The sequence below is a fragment of the Jaculus jaculus genome, chromosome 6, assembly GCF_020740685.1.
Source record: "Jaculus jaculus isolate mJacJac1 chromosome 6, mJacJac1.mat.Y.cur, whole genome shotgun sequence".
Taxonomy (NCBI): domain Eukaryota; kingdom Metazoa; phylum Chordata; class Mammalia; order Rodentia; family Dipodidae; genus Jaculus; species Jaculus jaculus.
This window is the reverse complement of record NC_059107.1, coordinates 156621157-156637190: the sequence shown is the minus strand read 5'-3', so window position 1 is coordinate 156637190 and position 16034 is coordinate 156621157. Positions and strand designations below refer to the sequence as shown.

The window sequence follows — 16034 nt, the reverse complement described above, 5'->3', positions numbered from 1 at the left end:
CTCTCTCTTCCTCTATCTGTCTTTCTCTCTGTCTGTCACTCTCAAATAAATAAATAAATAAATTTTTTTAAAAAAAAAACGGGGGGGGAGGCAGCACAAACACACACATAAGTGTCCCAGGGCCTCTTGACCCTGCAAACGAACTGCAGACACATGCACACCACTTTGGAATCTGCATGTTCGTACTGGGGAATGGAACCTAGGCTGGCAGGCTTTGCAGCAGACACCTTAGCCACTGAGCCATCTCCCTAGCCCCAAAGGCAGTGGTTTTGGTGGTGAAAAGATGTTTGAGTACATTTTTTCAAGGAGTCCCCTGCCGTAGGGACTTCTTGCTGTCCTCCACTATGAGGTTTCTTGACTTTTGGCACTGCTGCTATTTTTTTTTTTTTTTCCGAGGTAGGGTCTCACTCTAGCTCAGGCTGACCTGGAATTCACTATGGAGTCTCAGGGTGCCCTCGAACTCACGGCGATCCTCCTACCTCTGCCTCCCGAGTGCTGAAGTTAAAGGTGTGCGCCACCACGCCCGGCTTAACTGCTGCTATTTGAGACCAGGGATGCTACAGTAATGTGTGACTGCCCTGAAGGCTGTAGGGCATTGAGTAGTGTCCTTGACTCCACATACCGATGCCAGGAGAGACCCCCCCCAAACATTTTAGAAGCCAGGTGTGGAGGTGCACACCTTTAATTCCAGCACTCTGGAGGCAGAGGTAGGTGGATTGCCATCAGTTCGAGGCCACCCTGAGGCTCCATAGCGAATTCCAGGTTAGCCTGGGCTAGAGTGAGACCTTACCTCAAAAAGAAAAAAAACAAAACAAAACAAAACAAAACAAAAAAAAACGGGCTCTAGCAGTTAAGGTGCTTGCCTGCAAAGCCAAAGGACCCAGGTTCAACTCTCCAGAACCCACGTCAGCCAGATGTACAAGGGGGCGCATGCATCTGGAGTTCGTTTGCAGTGGTTGGAGGCCCTGGCGCGCCTATTGTCTCTCTCTCTCTCCCTCTTTCTCTCTGTCAAATAAATAAAAAAAAATTAAAATATAAAAAAAAAAAGATGGGTGTGGTGGCACATGCCTTTAATCCCAGCACTTGGGAGGCAGAGGTAGGAGGATCAGCCTGAGCTAGAGTGACACCCTGCCTCAAAAAAAATAAGGTTTTCAGATGGCATGGTGTCCCCAAGGTGTGCCATGATCGTGTTGAGAACCACTGCTGTGACAAGTGGTAGCGCTAAACAGTCAACAGGAACCCTCAACTGATGCTTGGAGACCAGTGGCATCAGAACAGAGGGGAGGTATGCCAAGCTGCTCTGTGGTGGGCTGGGGGAGAGTGAGCATTCTGCAGCCTGGGAAGGAGGCAGCTCCCACCACGGGCTAGTCATCTAGGCTGTGGCTGCTTATTAATCTCTCCAAGCTTTAGTTTCTTATCTGGCATCAAAATAAATAGTGTCAGCCTCAAGACTGTACTTTGTGGGCTGGAGAGATGGTTTAGCGGTTAAACGCTTGCCTGTGAAGCCTAGAGGCCACGGTTCAAGGCTCCATTCCCCAGGACCCACGTTAACCAGATGCACAAGGGGGCGCACGCGTCTGGAGTTCGTTTGCAGCGGCTGGAGGCCCTGGCGCGCCCATTCTCTCTCTCTGCCTTTCTCTCCCTGTCTGTTGCTCTCAAATAAATAAATAAAAGTAAACAAAAATTTAAAAAAAAAAGATTGTACTTTGTGTAGGAGTGCCTGGCTTGTTTGGCATTTGATAAATGTTTGCTGTGGTGTTACAAATCCAGGAGGAAGGAGCATGCCTGAGAGGACCCCAGGGAGAAAGGTAGAACCCTTTATCTGTTTTTTCCAGTCTTTATTGAGCACCAACAAACACTCTTTCCACCTCCATGGTCTCCATGGGGCCCGTCCCCACTCAGTCAGCTTCGGCAGTCAGCTTTGGGGGCCTGAGTTGATTTCCGTACAGTCTTCTTTGCACTGTGGCCTGGAGCTGAGGGCCTGGGGTATCCACTAGGTCTGACTGAGGGTCGGCTTGCTACAGCCTCCAGGAGGTGAGGGAGATCTTGGCAGAAGCACCAAATGTCATTGGCCCTCCCCTGAAGGGCTAATTAGATCACCACTCCACAGACACTTTTCTTTTTTTCTTTTTCTTCCAAATTTTTATTAACAACTTCCATGATTATAAAAAATACCCCATGGTAATACCCGCCCTCCCCCCACTGTCCCCTTTGAAACTCCATTCTCCATCATGCCCCCTCCCCATCTCAATCAGTCTCTCTTTTAATTTTTATGTCATGATCTTTTCCTTCTCTTATGATGGTCTTGTGCAGGTAATGTCAGGCACTGTGAGGCCATGGATCACAGACATTTTTCATTCCCTTACGTGAACAAGCCACCCTGAGCACCCCAGCTTTATCTTCTGCCACCCCCCCCCCAGGCAGAATTAAAAGGAAGTCAGATGTTTTATGTGCAGGCCCCCCTCAATTCACAGACAATAGCCACTACTGGACAGAGGCAGTGACCCATCTGAGATCACACAGCAGATGCCATCATTATGAGGTGGTAGAATCCCAGGTCTCTGAACTATCAGTTTTGAGTTTGACAAGACTCAGTGGCAATGGCCTTTCCTGGTCTTTGTTCCAGACCAGCCACCAGCCATCTGTCCTGTGCATCTCTGCCCAGATGTGTAGGCAAGATGCTGAGGATGCAAGTCCCCCAATTCTCCTTCCTCAAGCCGCCAATAGCGCTAAGACACTGGACAGGGCTATAAGCTTCAGAATCAGAGTAATCCAAATGCCAGGAAATTAGGGCCTGATTTCAAAGTCGTCATGCCCACTCAGCCTGCTGGTCTACCTCGCAGGTTGACATGTGGGACCAAAGCTGGGTGTGGCTGTACTCCTGTGGAGGTGTTCCTGGACACCAAGACCACTGTCAAGGACCCCTAAAAATTTGCGTCTTTTTTTTTTTTAAATATTTTTATTGGGGCTGGAGAAATGGCTTAGCAGTTAAGGCATTAAATATTTTTGTTTATCTGCAAGGAAAGAGAGAATGAATGAATGAATGAATGAATATGGGCATGCCAGGGCCTCCAGGCTCTGCAAACAAATTCCAGATACATGTACCACTTTGTGCATCTGGCTTTACGTGGTATATTGGGGGATCAAACCCCGGGTCGTTAGGCTTTGCAGGCAAGTGCCTTAACCGAGAAGCCATTTCTCCAGCCCCAGTCCTTTTTTCTTTCTTTCTTTTTTGTTTCTGAGATGAGTCTATGTTGCCCAGGCTAACCTGAACTCCTGGGTTCAAGTAACCTTCCTGCCTGTCTCCTGAATAGCAGGGATCGCAGGTAAGCACCATGCACATGGCACCCACAAGTGTCCAAGAAACACGGCTCTCGGGGAGAGGGCTCCCTTCCCCTCTCCAGCAGTGCCGTGGCAGCATCCCCTCCCTCCTGTACTCAGCCACCCAAGTAGGGCAGGACTTCCTCCCTTCTCAGTCCAGGGAAATTGAGGCACGAGGTGGCTTAACCCAGAATCAGTCTTCTGACACCCTCCCACAGCCTCCCTCAGGCCAGATGGCTCTGCACAAGTGTGCTTGCATGGTCTGAGCCTTCAGGCATGCCGTAGCATCTTGAAAACCTGTTCTTTGCCCCTCCTTTGGCTAGGACCATGCTTCTCATGGAAGTCCCATCTGTCTTCACCTCTTTCTCAGGGCCTTTGGGGTCCTGAGGACCCTGGGGATGAGGCAGTGACCTTCCTCTCAAGCTGTACACATGTGATTGTGGGACCTGTGGTTTCCCTTGAGGAAGCCGGCTTGTAGTGAGGCCTGTTAAGGTTCTTATTAGGTTTCAAGTGTTTGATGACAGGCCAAAGGGGCTCTAAAAATAGGGTTTGGTTAGGCATGGGCATGGGTAAGCTTTCAGGATTCCCGGCTGGGTCTGAGGATTCCCTCCTCTCCTCTTTAAAGGAAACTGAATGGGTAGCACTGGGACATGTGGCATCTTGAGACCACATGGTTCAGCAAGCACTTATTAAGTACCCCTCGGACCAGGAGACTGGGGTACTAGTTTTACTATAATAATTGGAGAAAAGCCTTTGCTGGTAATGAGCTGTGGGGCCCTGGGCAAGGGATGTTTCCTATTTGAGCCTCTGTTTTCTTTCTGTAAAGTGGGGATAATTAGCCCCTCCCGTGTGTGTGTGTGCACGCACACACGTGTTCGTGTGTGCACGTGTGCATGTGTTGGCTGGCCTTAGCTGCCAGGTGTGAAGGGAGAAATTAGATTGTTGGAACATTTCCAGAACCTGTGATCTGATGGGGGAGACAGACGCAGACAAGCTGGGAGAGCTGCGTACACACTTGGATTCTTTGAGGACTGGGTTGGACGTCTTAGCGGTTCAGGCCCCCGAGCTTTTGCGCTTATAGCCTTGAATTCTGCTCGCCCCAGCCCGACTGTCCATTTCTTAGTGACCAAGGGGTCCTGTAGGAACTTTGTATAGGAGAAAGTGTATGGTTGGGGGGAGAGCCACTGCTGGGGAGCTCACTTGGTCTCTGGTGTCTGCCTGGCAGGGGGACCCCATTCCTGAGGAACTCTATGAGATGCTGAGTGACCAGTCCATCCGCTCTTTTGATGACCTCCAGCGCCTGCTGCATGGAGACTCCGTAGGTAAATCACACCCTCCTTCAAAACCCTGTCCGCTGCTGGCCCTTAGGGGAAATGGGAGGACAGCAAGGGCACCCTCCCCTTGGGTGTCAAAGAACTAGGGCCATGGTGCATTCCAGAGCCGGCCCAGCCACACCTGCCCAGGGCAGGACTGAGTAGGCAGGCGGGCTGGTACCTGGGACATGGGGCGTGGCAGAAGAAGCACCCACATATGGCTCTGGCAGTGGGGGGGGGGGAGAGGGAGAAGGGGGTGGGGACAAGGAGAAGGTGCCCAGGGCATGTGCTAAGTACCTATCCAGGTGTGGACCCAGCCGGGTAGGGTGGGGCCAGAGGAGCCATCTCCCTGTCCCTCTGGCTCAGGGCCCAGTTTGCAAGGTCTCTCGGGGACACCTGGCTGGGACCAGCTGGCAGCCCTGCCCATGCCCGAGAGCACGCTGGGCGAGTGGGCACGTGCTCGGTGGCACACACGTGGCTGGGCTGGGAATGTATTTATAAATGCTGTCTTCAGAGCAAATTCCATTCTATTCTAACCTCTGGCCTGGTCCCTGGAGCCCTGGTCAGCAAGCCCCCCCTCGCACCCCCGGGTCCCCTTCCCTCTGGGGTTCTGTCTCTTTGTAATCCTTGCCCAGACGCTATCTACGGGGGAACAGCATTTCCTGCCTTTGTTTCCTCTCTCCGTTGGGCCCCTGGCTCCTTCTCAAAAGCATTCCCGGGCCCTTTCAATCCTGCCTGGACTGGGGGATGGCGAGGCAGGCAGGAGGGGGGCCCCAGCTGGGCCCACCCATTGTTCACCAGGGCCCCCACCCGATGTCTCCCACCCCGTGCCCGCCTGGCCAACCCTGGCCACACAATGGGGCAACTTCCAAATTTAGCCCTTACACTGTTTCTTTCCAAGGCTCTGGGCCGCCCCTCTCACGGACAGCCCTAACACACCCCTGGTGGGGGGCGAGATATCGGACGTGAGGTTTTTCAATAGCAGGCCTGGTTTAAGGCAACCATGTGGCTATTTCTTCCTAATCAACTTAACCTTTCCACAAAGCACATCTCTCCTGGTCGCCTCCCCACCGGGCACATTCCAGAAATGGCAGGGAGGAAGGCAAGGACCAAGAGGGACAGACAGACAGGCTGATGTGGGCGCCACTGTCCCGGCTGGACGGAAGCAGACCAGTCACAGGCTACCCGCAGGATGGTCTTCTCCAAACAGGATTCCCCGGGATCCTGGACAGGGGCGGTAGCCAGCAAGAGCCTTTGTCTTTGACCTGGCTAGTGGGCTGGGGAGGGAGTGTGAGCCTCAAGGTGCCGTGTGGAGCTGGCAGGGGCTTGTCCCCGGCGCCCCCCCTCAGTTCATTTGCTGCTCCTTACCTTTGAAGATAGAAGGGAGGCTGCCCACCTTCAAGGTCAAGTTCAAAGCCTCCTCCCCACCCTCAGCTCCTAATAGGTCTGGCCATCATCTGTGGCGTAAGGCAATGTTGCCAAGGACGGCTGAGAGGAGAGGGGCCTAGCTTAAAGAAAAAGAGCTGTGGTTAGTGCCATAGGAACAGAAGCAAAAACTCGGACAAGCCTAGAAAAAGGATGAGAGCTGGGGGATGAGGAGACATGTTGGGGTGCGTGGCTGGTGCAGGCCCTCCCACCCCCTTCCCTGCCTTGCCTCCCCTTCTCTTCTCTCTTCCCCACCCTCCCCTCAGAGCAGCAGGGCCATTGTCTGGGCTCCAGAGGGGCTGCGTGCAGGGCCTGTGAGCCCCCAGGGGATTCTGGGAATTTCTCCATTCAGCACTTCCGATGGGAACGCTTTGGAGGGCACTGGGAACTGGCCTCCAGCGCTGTGGGTCCCAGCTCCACCCTGGAGGCCGAGGAGGGCCCCGCTGACAGTAGCAAAGGGAAGGGGTTATTTTTAACTCCTTTGACATGAGTTCTAGCCAAAAATGGGGCTAAATATCCCAGAGTGAGGCTGGAGGTTCCCGAAGATGTTGTTTGGGCCCACTGCTCCCACTGAGGCGCCCAGCTGCCCTGGGCTTTGCCTGGATGCCCCTCTTTGGAGCCAGGACCCTCTGGTTTAAAGGAGGCTGAGGGGACGCCCCCTGAGCCGGCAGTGTCTAACCGTATTCTCCTCTACAGATGAGGACGGGGCTGAGCTGGACCTGAACATGACTCTGGCCCGCTCTGGAGGTCAGCCCGAAATCTCATCTCGCGGGAGGAGGAGCCTGGGTAAGACCAATGGTTCCTATAGTGGACCCCCCAAACATGGAAGCCAGGAATGGAAAACCTGGGCACGCAGCCAGCCTGGCTCAGGGGCACCCCGAACTCCCCTTCCCATCCTTAGGGAGTTGAATGAGGAATATGGCCACTCTTACAGTTAACTCATCATGCCCTCTGCCCCACGGATGTCTTCTTTTTTTTTTTTTTCCTTTTGGCATGCGTATGTGTGCCGTGTGCATGTTTGTATTTGTATGTGTAGGGATGCACATGTGTGTGCATGTGCGTGTGGCGGCCACAGGTCAATGTATATATAGGGTGTCCTCCTCAGTCGCTGTCCAAACCTTATTCTTTGAAAAAGGATTTCTAAATCGGGCGTGGTGACACACACCCTTAATCCCAACACTGGGAAGGCAGAGGTAGGAGGATTCCCCATGAGTTTGAGGACCCCCCCCCAAGAGACTACATAGTTAATTTCGGGTCAGCCTGGGCCAGAGTGAAACCCTACCTCAGAAAAAAAATAAATAAATTTCTCTGAGCCTAGAGCTCACTCATCCAGCTGGACTAGCTGCCAGCAGTTCCTAGGGATTCCTCGGCCTCCACCTCCGCAGTGCTGGGATGGCGAGCACACGCCACCATAGCCGGCATGTTACCTGGGTGCTGGGGATCTGAACTCTGGGGTCCTTATGGTTGCACAGCAAGCACGTTACCCACTGAGCTGTTTCCCAAGTTCATCATGTTTTCTAAGTATAGTGCTTTTGTTTATTTTTAAAACTTATTTATTTATGTAGGGGGGGGGAATGGGAGTGCCAGGTCTTCAGCCACTGCAAACCAACTCCGGATGCATGCACCACCTTGTGCATCTGGCTTATGTGGGTCCTGGAGAATCGAACCTGGGTCCTATGGCTTTGCAGCCAAACACCTTAACCGCTAAGCCATCTCTCCAGCCCTTAAGTATAGGGTTTCAAGATCACATGCTTCTTTCTCTCCCCGGCTCCAGATTAGATGTGATTGGTCCATAGAATTGGAAACCAGGGCCCAGAGAGGGTAGAGGAGCAAGGAGCCGCGCGGCTTGGAAGTGGTAGGGCTGAGGGCCCCTGGCAGCTCTTCTCAGTCGAACGCGGTGGTGGCTCTGGTGGGCTTCACTTCTCTTTTGTGGCCTGGGGCTATGTGTGTCAGGGGCAGGAAGCATGGAACAGAGCCCAGGACTGCCAATTGCCCCTTGGCAGAGGCTAGAGGGAGTTAGTAGATTGCTATGCTTCAGAGAAACTTCCCTGGGTGAGACAGGTGCTCTCCTGTGGCCCCCCAAGACTGGAAGTATGGCTGGCAGAAACTACAGGCCCATGAGCAGCACCCTTCCATCTGTAAAATGGGTGGTGTATCTCTTGGAGCATCAGTTTCTCTGCAGGTGACTGAGCATGTGCCGTAGGTGGAGCTTGACCCACCTCCGCCTTCTAAGCTCAGGTTGCAGCAATGCATAGCTCCTCTGTTATCCCATTTTATAGATGCGACCACTGAATCTTTGACAAAAAGGGCCATTTAAGAACAGATTAGGGCCTGGAGAGATGGCTTAGCAGTTAAATGCTTGCCTATGAAGCCTAAGGACCCCGATTCAAGGATCCATTCCCCAGGACCCATGTAAGCCAGATGCATAAGGTGGCACATGCATCTACATTCCGTTTGCAGTGGCTGGAGTCCCTGGTGCACCCATTCTCTCTCTCTCTCTTTCTATCTTTCTGTTGCTCTCAGATAAATAAACAAAAATTAAGAATAGATTAGAGGGGGGTGGAGAGATGGTTTAACAATTCAGTAGCTTGCCTGTGAAGCCTAAGGACCCAGGTTCAATTCTCCAGGTCCCATGTAAGCCAGATGCACATGATGGCGCATGTGTCTGGAGTTCGTTTGCAGTGGCTACAGGCCCTGGCGTACCCATTCTCACACTGTGTGTCTCTCTCTCCTCTCTCTGTTTCTAATCAATCAATCAATAAAAATAAATCTTAAAAAAAAGAGAACAGATTAGAGTGCAAGCCAGCAGGGTAAGAGCCCTTAGAGGGTCACACACTCAGGCAGACCCACAACTGTCAGAACCTGGGCGACAGTAATTCCGAGCCAAGATGAGGGAACAGACATGCACTAAATTTACGACCAGCCACACGGAATGACCTCACTTGATCCTGGCCATGGTTCTTGAGGTGGTGGTGGGGGGTGGGTCTCCTTCTCCTTGTTCCGAGGTGGGGGAAGCGGAGGCTTAGAGCCCTCTAGGCACCTGCCCAGCCAGGTTCCATGGCTGACTGCTCAGAGCCAGGTCTCCAGTGGGTTAAAAGAGGTGGGGTAGGGGGGGGGGTCTCTCTGAGGAAGAGCTTTTTTGGTGTGCAGCGTAGTCACACCCCCCCCCCTTTCCCCTGGAGTAAGGTCCCCATCTGACAGGCCTCCTTCTCCAGGTTCCCTCACGGCGGCGGAGCCCGCCATAATCGCCGAGTGCAAGACGCGCACCGAGGTGTTCGAGATCTCTCGGCGCCTCATCGACCGCACCAACGCCAACTTCCTGGTGTGGCCGCCCTGCGTGGAGGTGCAGCGCTGCTCCGGCTGCTGCAACAACCGCAACGTGCAGTGCCGGCCCACGCAGGTGCAGCTGCGGCCCGTGCAGGTGCGCAGGCCCCGCCCCTCCCGCAGCCGTGCCACGCCCCTCCCGCAGCCCCGCCCCTCCCGCCGGGCCCCTCCCCTCCCGCCGGGCCCCTCCCCTCCCGCAGCCCCGCCCCTCCCGCAGCCGTGCCACGCCCCTCCCTCAACCCCGCCCCTCACTCAGCCCCGCCCCTCCCGCCGGGCCCCGCCCCTCCCGCAGGCCCCGCCCCCCCGGACTGCACTTGGGAACGCAGGCCGCCAGGGTCACAGTCACCAGAAGCCACCGGGCGGGGCTGGGTGTGCCACGTTAGGTAATGGACCTTGCCTACAGGGAACGTAATGCCATCGTGTCCTCCTGAGGGACATGCCTTCGAACATCCGACACTTAGAATGGGCTGGGCGGCTGCTCAACCTCCCCCACAGCTCCTCCCTATTCAGGGGGCCGTCCGGCACTTTGACTCCTGCTAGTGTCTTTTATTTTTATTTATTTATTTATTTTTTTTTTGACAAGGATGGCATAGAGGACGGTCCACGAGACAGGCAGTGCAGGGACCAGGGACCACCCTGGCAAATGGCCCAGGGCTGAAGCCATCTCTTTTGAAGGAGTCGGGTACACATGCTGGTCCGTAGGAGGAACCCAGGGGCTGTCCCGGAGCTCGTGATCTCTCCTGGACGGAGCAGGGCGGGGCATAGGGTGGCCTAGTGTCTTCTGACTCAGGTGGGCAGGTCTCCATCCCAGAGGCCCGCCTCTCCCAAGGACACCTGGGCGCATTGCCCAGGATATGCCGGCTGTGTGGCCCTGCACCCTTCCCTCTGGCCGCGGCCCATGCCTGACCCCTGCCCATCTCCCATCTCGCCTGGCTCTGTTCCTGAGATTACAAATGTTAATTCTACACTTCTCAGCCTACTGTTATGGTATCTCCTGTCCCCAACACTCCAAGCTCTAGGGATGGACAGCTGACAGCCGCCCTCCCCCTTCCCGCCTCCCCCCTAGATAAAGCCTCCCTCACTTCCTTCCAGATAGCCATCTCCACCCTGAGCGGCAGCCCCTGGCCTTGGCCGGTGCTCCAGTGCTCCAGGAATGAGGACACAGCAGTCCCCCATCCCCCCCATACTCAACCCGGAAATGCCTTTCTCCCTCTCTGGGGGGCCAGGGTGGGGGTGAGGGGCTGTGGCCAGGTTGAAGGGCTTGTTTTGATGGAAAAGCTCTGAGGGGCAGAGGGCAAGGTCTTGCTATTGTTTGGTTCAAACCGCTCCAGCCCTGCAGGCCGCTGTCCCAGCTTTTCGGGCTTTCGAGGAAAGATTCCAGTGCTGTGGATGGCTTCGGCGGGGGTGGCGCCCACAGGGATGTTTTGCTGGTTCTGTCCTCCAGGTGAGAAAGATTGAGATCGTGCGGAAGAAGCCCACCTTTAAGAAAGCCACAGTGACCCTAGAGGACCACTTGGCCTGCAAGTGTGAGACAGTGGTACCTGCCCGGCCTGTGACCAGAAGCCACGTGGGGTCCCAGGAACAGAGAGGTAAACACCTTCCCAGGGCTGCTCTGAGGGGCTACAGCAGCTCGGAAGGGGCGGGTCTTAGAAATGGAGACCTGGGACCCGGGATCGCCTTTAATCCCAGCACTCGGGAGGCAGAGGTAGGAGGATCACAGTGAGTTCAAGGCCACCTTGAGATTACATAGTGAATTCCAGGTCAGCCTGAGCTAGAGTGAGACCCTACCTCGAAAATCCAAAAAAAAAAAAAAAGTAAAGAAAAGAAAGAAAGAAATGTAGAACAGGGGCCGGAAGATATTTGTGGGCAAAGTGCTTGTCTCACAAGCATGAGGACCCGAGTTTGATCTCCAGGACCCAGGTACACAACAGACATAGTGGCTTTTGCCTGTGGTCCCAGCAGTGGGAGACAAGACAGGTAGATTTCTGGAGTTGGTTAGCCAGCCAGCCAGCCTGTCCAAGCCAGTGGGAGACTGTCTCAGAAAGACATAGATGGTGTATCTGAGGTCGTCCTCTGGCCTCCACATACACTTGTATACCCACTTCCACACACACATGCATACACACACACATTCATACACACACACATGCATTCATCCAAACAGCAACAAAATGGAGATCAGGCATATCACTGGTTAAATTCATGTGCCTTTCAGTCTCCCTGAGAACAATCTAGATTCTTTCCAAGTAGCTCTTGGTAGGCCCTCTGGCCTGGCCAACAACCAATCCCCTTCATTTACGTCATCCCAGTCTGGCTGGTGGCCTTGAGAGACTGGGTACGGTTCTGCCTCGGGGCCTTTGCCCATGCTCATCCTGTGTGCGCTGCAGTCTCTCCGCTCTTTCTGAGCCCAGCGCCTTCTGGGTTGCAGTTAAGAACAACTTCTTCCTAGTCAGTCTGTCCCGAGGAGCCTGTTTCCAACCCCATCACCCTGACTCCCTGCTTTCCTGAATGAGGGCATGGAGCGGCAGCAGGAGCCAGGGTCTGGGCAAGTGAAGACCTGACGCATGTGGTTCAGATAGTGACAGCTTGCTTTGGGGGATACGGAATCAAGCTGTGTTCTTGTGGCTGTTGAAGGAGGAACCAGGACAAGAGGGAGAACCGTTGGAGAGAGATCTTAGCTCTGGAGACAGCAGTAGTTGGTGATCAGTCAGAGGGGTCTGCGATGGTTGGGCATCTGTCCAGCCAGATGAGACAGATGGGCTTCAAGCAGCCCTTAAATGGGTTTCTTTCCTTTGTCTCACAGTCTCAGCGGCAGCTAGATTTCAGCTGAAAAAGACTCAGAATGGTCTCGTCTGCTTCCCTCCCCCTCATTTGGTTGTGGAGATACCTGAGGCCCAGAGGCACTGAGTCCTTGCCCAAGGTCACATAGCCTGCCCAGGGCAGAAGTGTGGCGGGGTGCCAAGTGTCTTAAGGTTCTGTCCCTGGTCCTTCCCTGACTCTGGGAGCTCTCAGACCCTCACTCGCCTGTCTTAATATTTACAAAAAGGATTTTGTTTTTTGTTTTGTTTTGAGGCAAAGCCAACAAACTGGCCTTTTGTTGTTGTTTTTCAAGGTAGGGCCTCACTCTAGCTCAGGCTGAGCTGGAATTCACTATGGAGTCTCAAGGTAGCCTTGAACTCACGGCAATCCTCCTACCTCTGCCTCCCGAGTGCTGGGATTAAAGGCATGCACCACCATGCCTGGCTGCCTTTCTTTTTATTCATGCGAGAGAGTGAGGGCAAGAGAGAGAATTGGCATGCCAGGGTCCCTAGCCACTACAACTGAACTCCAGACTTGTGCACATGTGCAACCGTGCACAATTGCATCACTGTGTGGCTGGCTTACGTGGGACCTGGAGAGTCGAACATGAGTCCTTAGGCTTTACAGGCAAGCGCTTTAATTGCTAAGCCGTATCTCCAGCCTTACAGAAAGGATTTTTATTTTTATATTTATTTATTTATTTTAGAAAGGATTTTTAAATACTAGAGAACTGACCCTGCAAGTCAGCCTCTCAGTATTATAGACAGGGCTGCTGGAGCATAGAGAGGCTGAGGGACGTTCCAGAGACTGCACAGTGCTCAGGCCTCACCTGCACCCCAGGGCTTGCCACATCCAGTTAGGAATTCTTTGGATGTATCTTCTTTTTAAAAATAGTTAATTAAAAAAATTTTTTTTTGTTGTTTTTTTGAGGTAGGATTTCACTCTAGCCCAGGCTGACCTGGACTTCACTATGTAGTCTCAGGATGGCCTCGAACTCTTGGCTGTCCTCTGACCTCTGCCTTCCAAGTGCAATTAAAGGCGTGCACCACCTTGCCCAGCAATTTTTATTATTATTAATTATTTGCAAGCACAGAGAGAGGAGGAAGAGGGTGTACCAGGGCCTCTTGACAGTGCAAATGAACTCCAGGTGCATGCACCACTTTTTGTGTATCTGGCTTTATGTGAGTACTGGGAAATTGAACCCCGGCCATCAGGCTTTGCAGGCAAATAATTGCCTTTAGCCACTGAGCAATCTCTACAGCCCTCTTTGGATGTGTCTTGCTGCCTTTTCTCCCACAAATGTGTGTGTTAACAATGAAATCATGAACTCAAAACTGAACAAAACTCAGGGTTCAGGTGGACAGCCCGTGATCATCGCATGCTGACCGGCACTTTCTTCTTGAGCAGCCAAGACGCCCCCAGCTCGGGTGACCATTCGGACAGTGAGAATCCGCCGGCCCCCTAAAGGGAAGCACCGGAAGTTCAAGCACACACATGACAAGATGGCGCTAAAAGAGACCCTCGGGGCCTAGGGGCCTTGGCAGGAGAGTGTGGGCAGGTGAGCGCCTGGTGGAGAAACTGGGGCCCCCAGTCTCATGTTTCTTTGCCCCCAGCTGTGACAGGGGACAGGGGTGTTTTCTACTCCCATCTAAGCAAGTTCTTCGCTAGGGAGGGCTCTGGGGGCTCCTGTCCAGCTGTGCCTCACTGTCCCAAGAGGAGGAAGGGTATGTCTCCAGCCTTTCCAGTTCCCTATGACCCCCCAGCCTGGGCCCTATTGGAATCGGGGCATTGGGGTTCTGGGGTAAGGTTGGTCCCAAGGGCTGTTTTCTGACCCCATGTTCCTCTGCTCTCGGCCCACAGGGTTATTTAATATGGTATTTGCTGTATTGCCCCCATGGGGTCCTTGGAGTGATATGTCGTTTCCCTCGTCCGTCTGTCTCGATGCCTGATTCGGACGGCCAATGGTGCTTCCCCCACCCCCACGTGCCTGGCCACCCTCCACCAGCGCTGTCCCTCTTGCAGCCTGCCCTCCCCCAGTTCCAGAAGCAAACGAAGGACTCAACTCCATACTTCTTCCTCCTGCAACCCCAAGAACCCGAGATGAGAGCTCCAGAACATCCCGGGGGTCCTGTGGACCGTGGACTGGCCCCAGGAGCCCAGCACATGGCCTGAGGACCTCGGCACAGGCTGCCTGGTCCCTGGATCTCCGGCCAGCTGGAGGGGGACATATCCAGGCAGGTTGGAGTCCCTTACAGCGTCGTGGCCAGGACCACGCGGGGAGCACGGACTGCAGAACGCCACCCCCACCGCAGTGTCCACACCTGCCGCTCGGCTCCTCTCCCCGTCTCTTCTGCTCGCAGTGGCTTCCTTGCGTTTTAGAAGTCTGAAATCTTGGAAGACATGGGCTCCTCTGTGCAGGCGGCCACGTGCTCTCTCTGATGCGTTAGAGATACAATTTATGTTTGAAGTGAACATAAAAGGTGACTCTCACCTCTTCTCTCTTCTTCACCCCATTTACTTCTTCCTGTTTTCTTTCTTTCTTTCTTTCTTTCTTTCTTTCTTTCTTTCTTTCTTTCTTTCTTTCTTTCTTTTTGTACCTCCACTCTGTGTCTTCCTTCTTCCCATCTTGGTCCTTCTGTCTGCTCCCCCATGGGGCTCTTGGACCCCGTTTGAGACCCCACACGACTGCAGACATTCTTTCTTGGGACAGGAGACCTGCCCATCATATTCCGGCCCCAACCTAGACTGCTACATGAGCTTGTGCAGGACAGGTACTGCGCATGGGCACCACATGCAGGGAGGGCTAGCCACACCCTGGAGGAGGCTGCTTTGTCTGTTTATTATGACGTTCTGGCACGCGTAAGTCGAGTGTCTGAGGAAAGGGATCCTTGTCCTGATTCACACAAAGACTCTGCGGAGTGGCCGTGCCCTGTCCCATCCCGTGGCTTGGAGTTGTCAGATGGAAGTGAGCCTGTGGTGTGTGGGGGGAGGTAATAGCGTGGTTAATCATCTCCACTTCCAAGGCCTGCTGCCCCCGTCCTGTTTCTGGTGGGCATGGGATGCTAGGGAAAGGTCTCTTAAGAAAGGAGCAGAGCCCCTGTGCCCCCCTTCTGCTTGCACAGTCCTCCCCCACCCCAGATCCTTGTGTTCTACCTGGTGGCTCTTGCCAGGAAAACACTAGGAGTGGGGGAGGGAAGGGAGAGCCCCAGAGCCCACCCTGGGGACCCGAGCAGTCCACGCCCACCTCATCTCCCCTGCACTTTCTTCTTCCCCTCCCACATCTGCTTCCTTCAGTTTGTAAAGTCGGTGATTATATTTTTGGGGGCTTTCCTTTTATTTTTTAAATGTAAAATTTATTTATATTCCGTATTTAAAGTTGTAAAAAAAAAAAATAACCACAAAACGAAACCAAATGAATCCGCCGGAGGTCTGTCTGTTGGCATCGCGCGTGACGATTAACCTTTCTGCGTTGGCAGGCTGCGCCGACAGCTTGTTACGTGTTCCTCTCACTCCGGGCGGCCAGGCTTCCTCGCACATCTCCGTGCACACACATACACATACGCAGCACACACGTGCACACGCAGGCACGGCTCCAAGGGAGGCCTCTGGCTTTGGGGATGGAGAGCGGCTCCTGATACATTGGCCCTGGGCCCATTTCTGCTGGTGATGAGAGAGGTTTTTGCAACATGGTCCACACGGAGGGTCACAGATCCGCAGCTTGGTGGAGTGACACGTGCAGGGGCTGGATGAGATCCTCAGGGGCCATAGGAGTCAAATGATGCAGCTCACAGACCTGATCGTGGGGCTGGGCGCTCACCCTTCAACCACTGTGTGGTCTGGAGCCAGTACAGG

The 16034-nt window shown here is 53.8% G+C and overlaps 1 protein-coding gene across 2 annotated transcripts in view; it reads left to right on the top strand.

Annotated features, from left to right (window-relative positions):
• Positions 1-16034, top strand: part of Pdgfb (platelet derived growth factor subunit B) — a 23832-nt gene extending 7798 nt beyond the window's left edge. For both annotated transcript variants that reach the window (XM_045153106.1, XM_004650322.2), the window contains exons 2-7: positions 4547-4643; positions 6756-6845; positions 9275-9480; positions 10828-10972; positions 13590-13740; positions 14043-16034. In XM_045153106.1, the coding sequence (XP_045009041.1) occupies positions 4577-4643; positions 6756-6845; positions 9275-9480; positions 10828-10972; positions 13590-13714 (633 nt within the window). In that variant the 5' untranslated portion in view covers positions 4547-4576 and the 3' untranslated portion in view covers positions 13715-13740; positions 14043-16034. The remainder of the gene's footprint in view (positions 1-4546; positions 4644-6755; positions 6846-9274; positions 9481-10827; positions 10973-13589; positions 13741-14042) is intronic.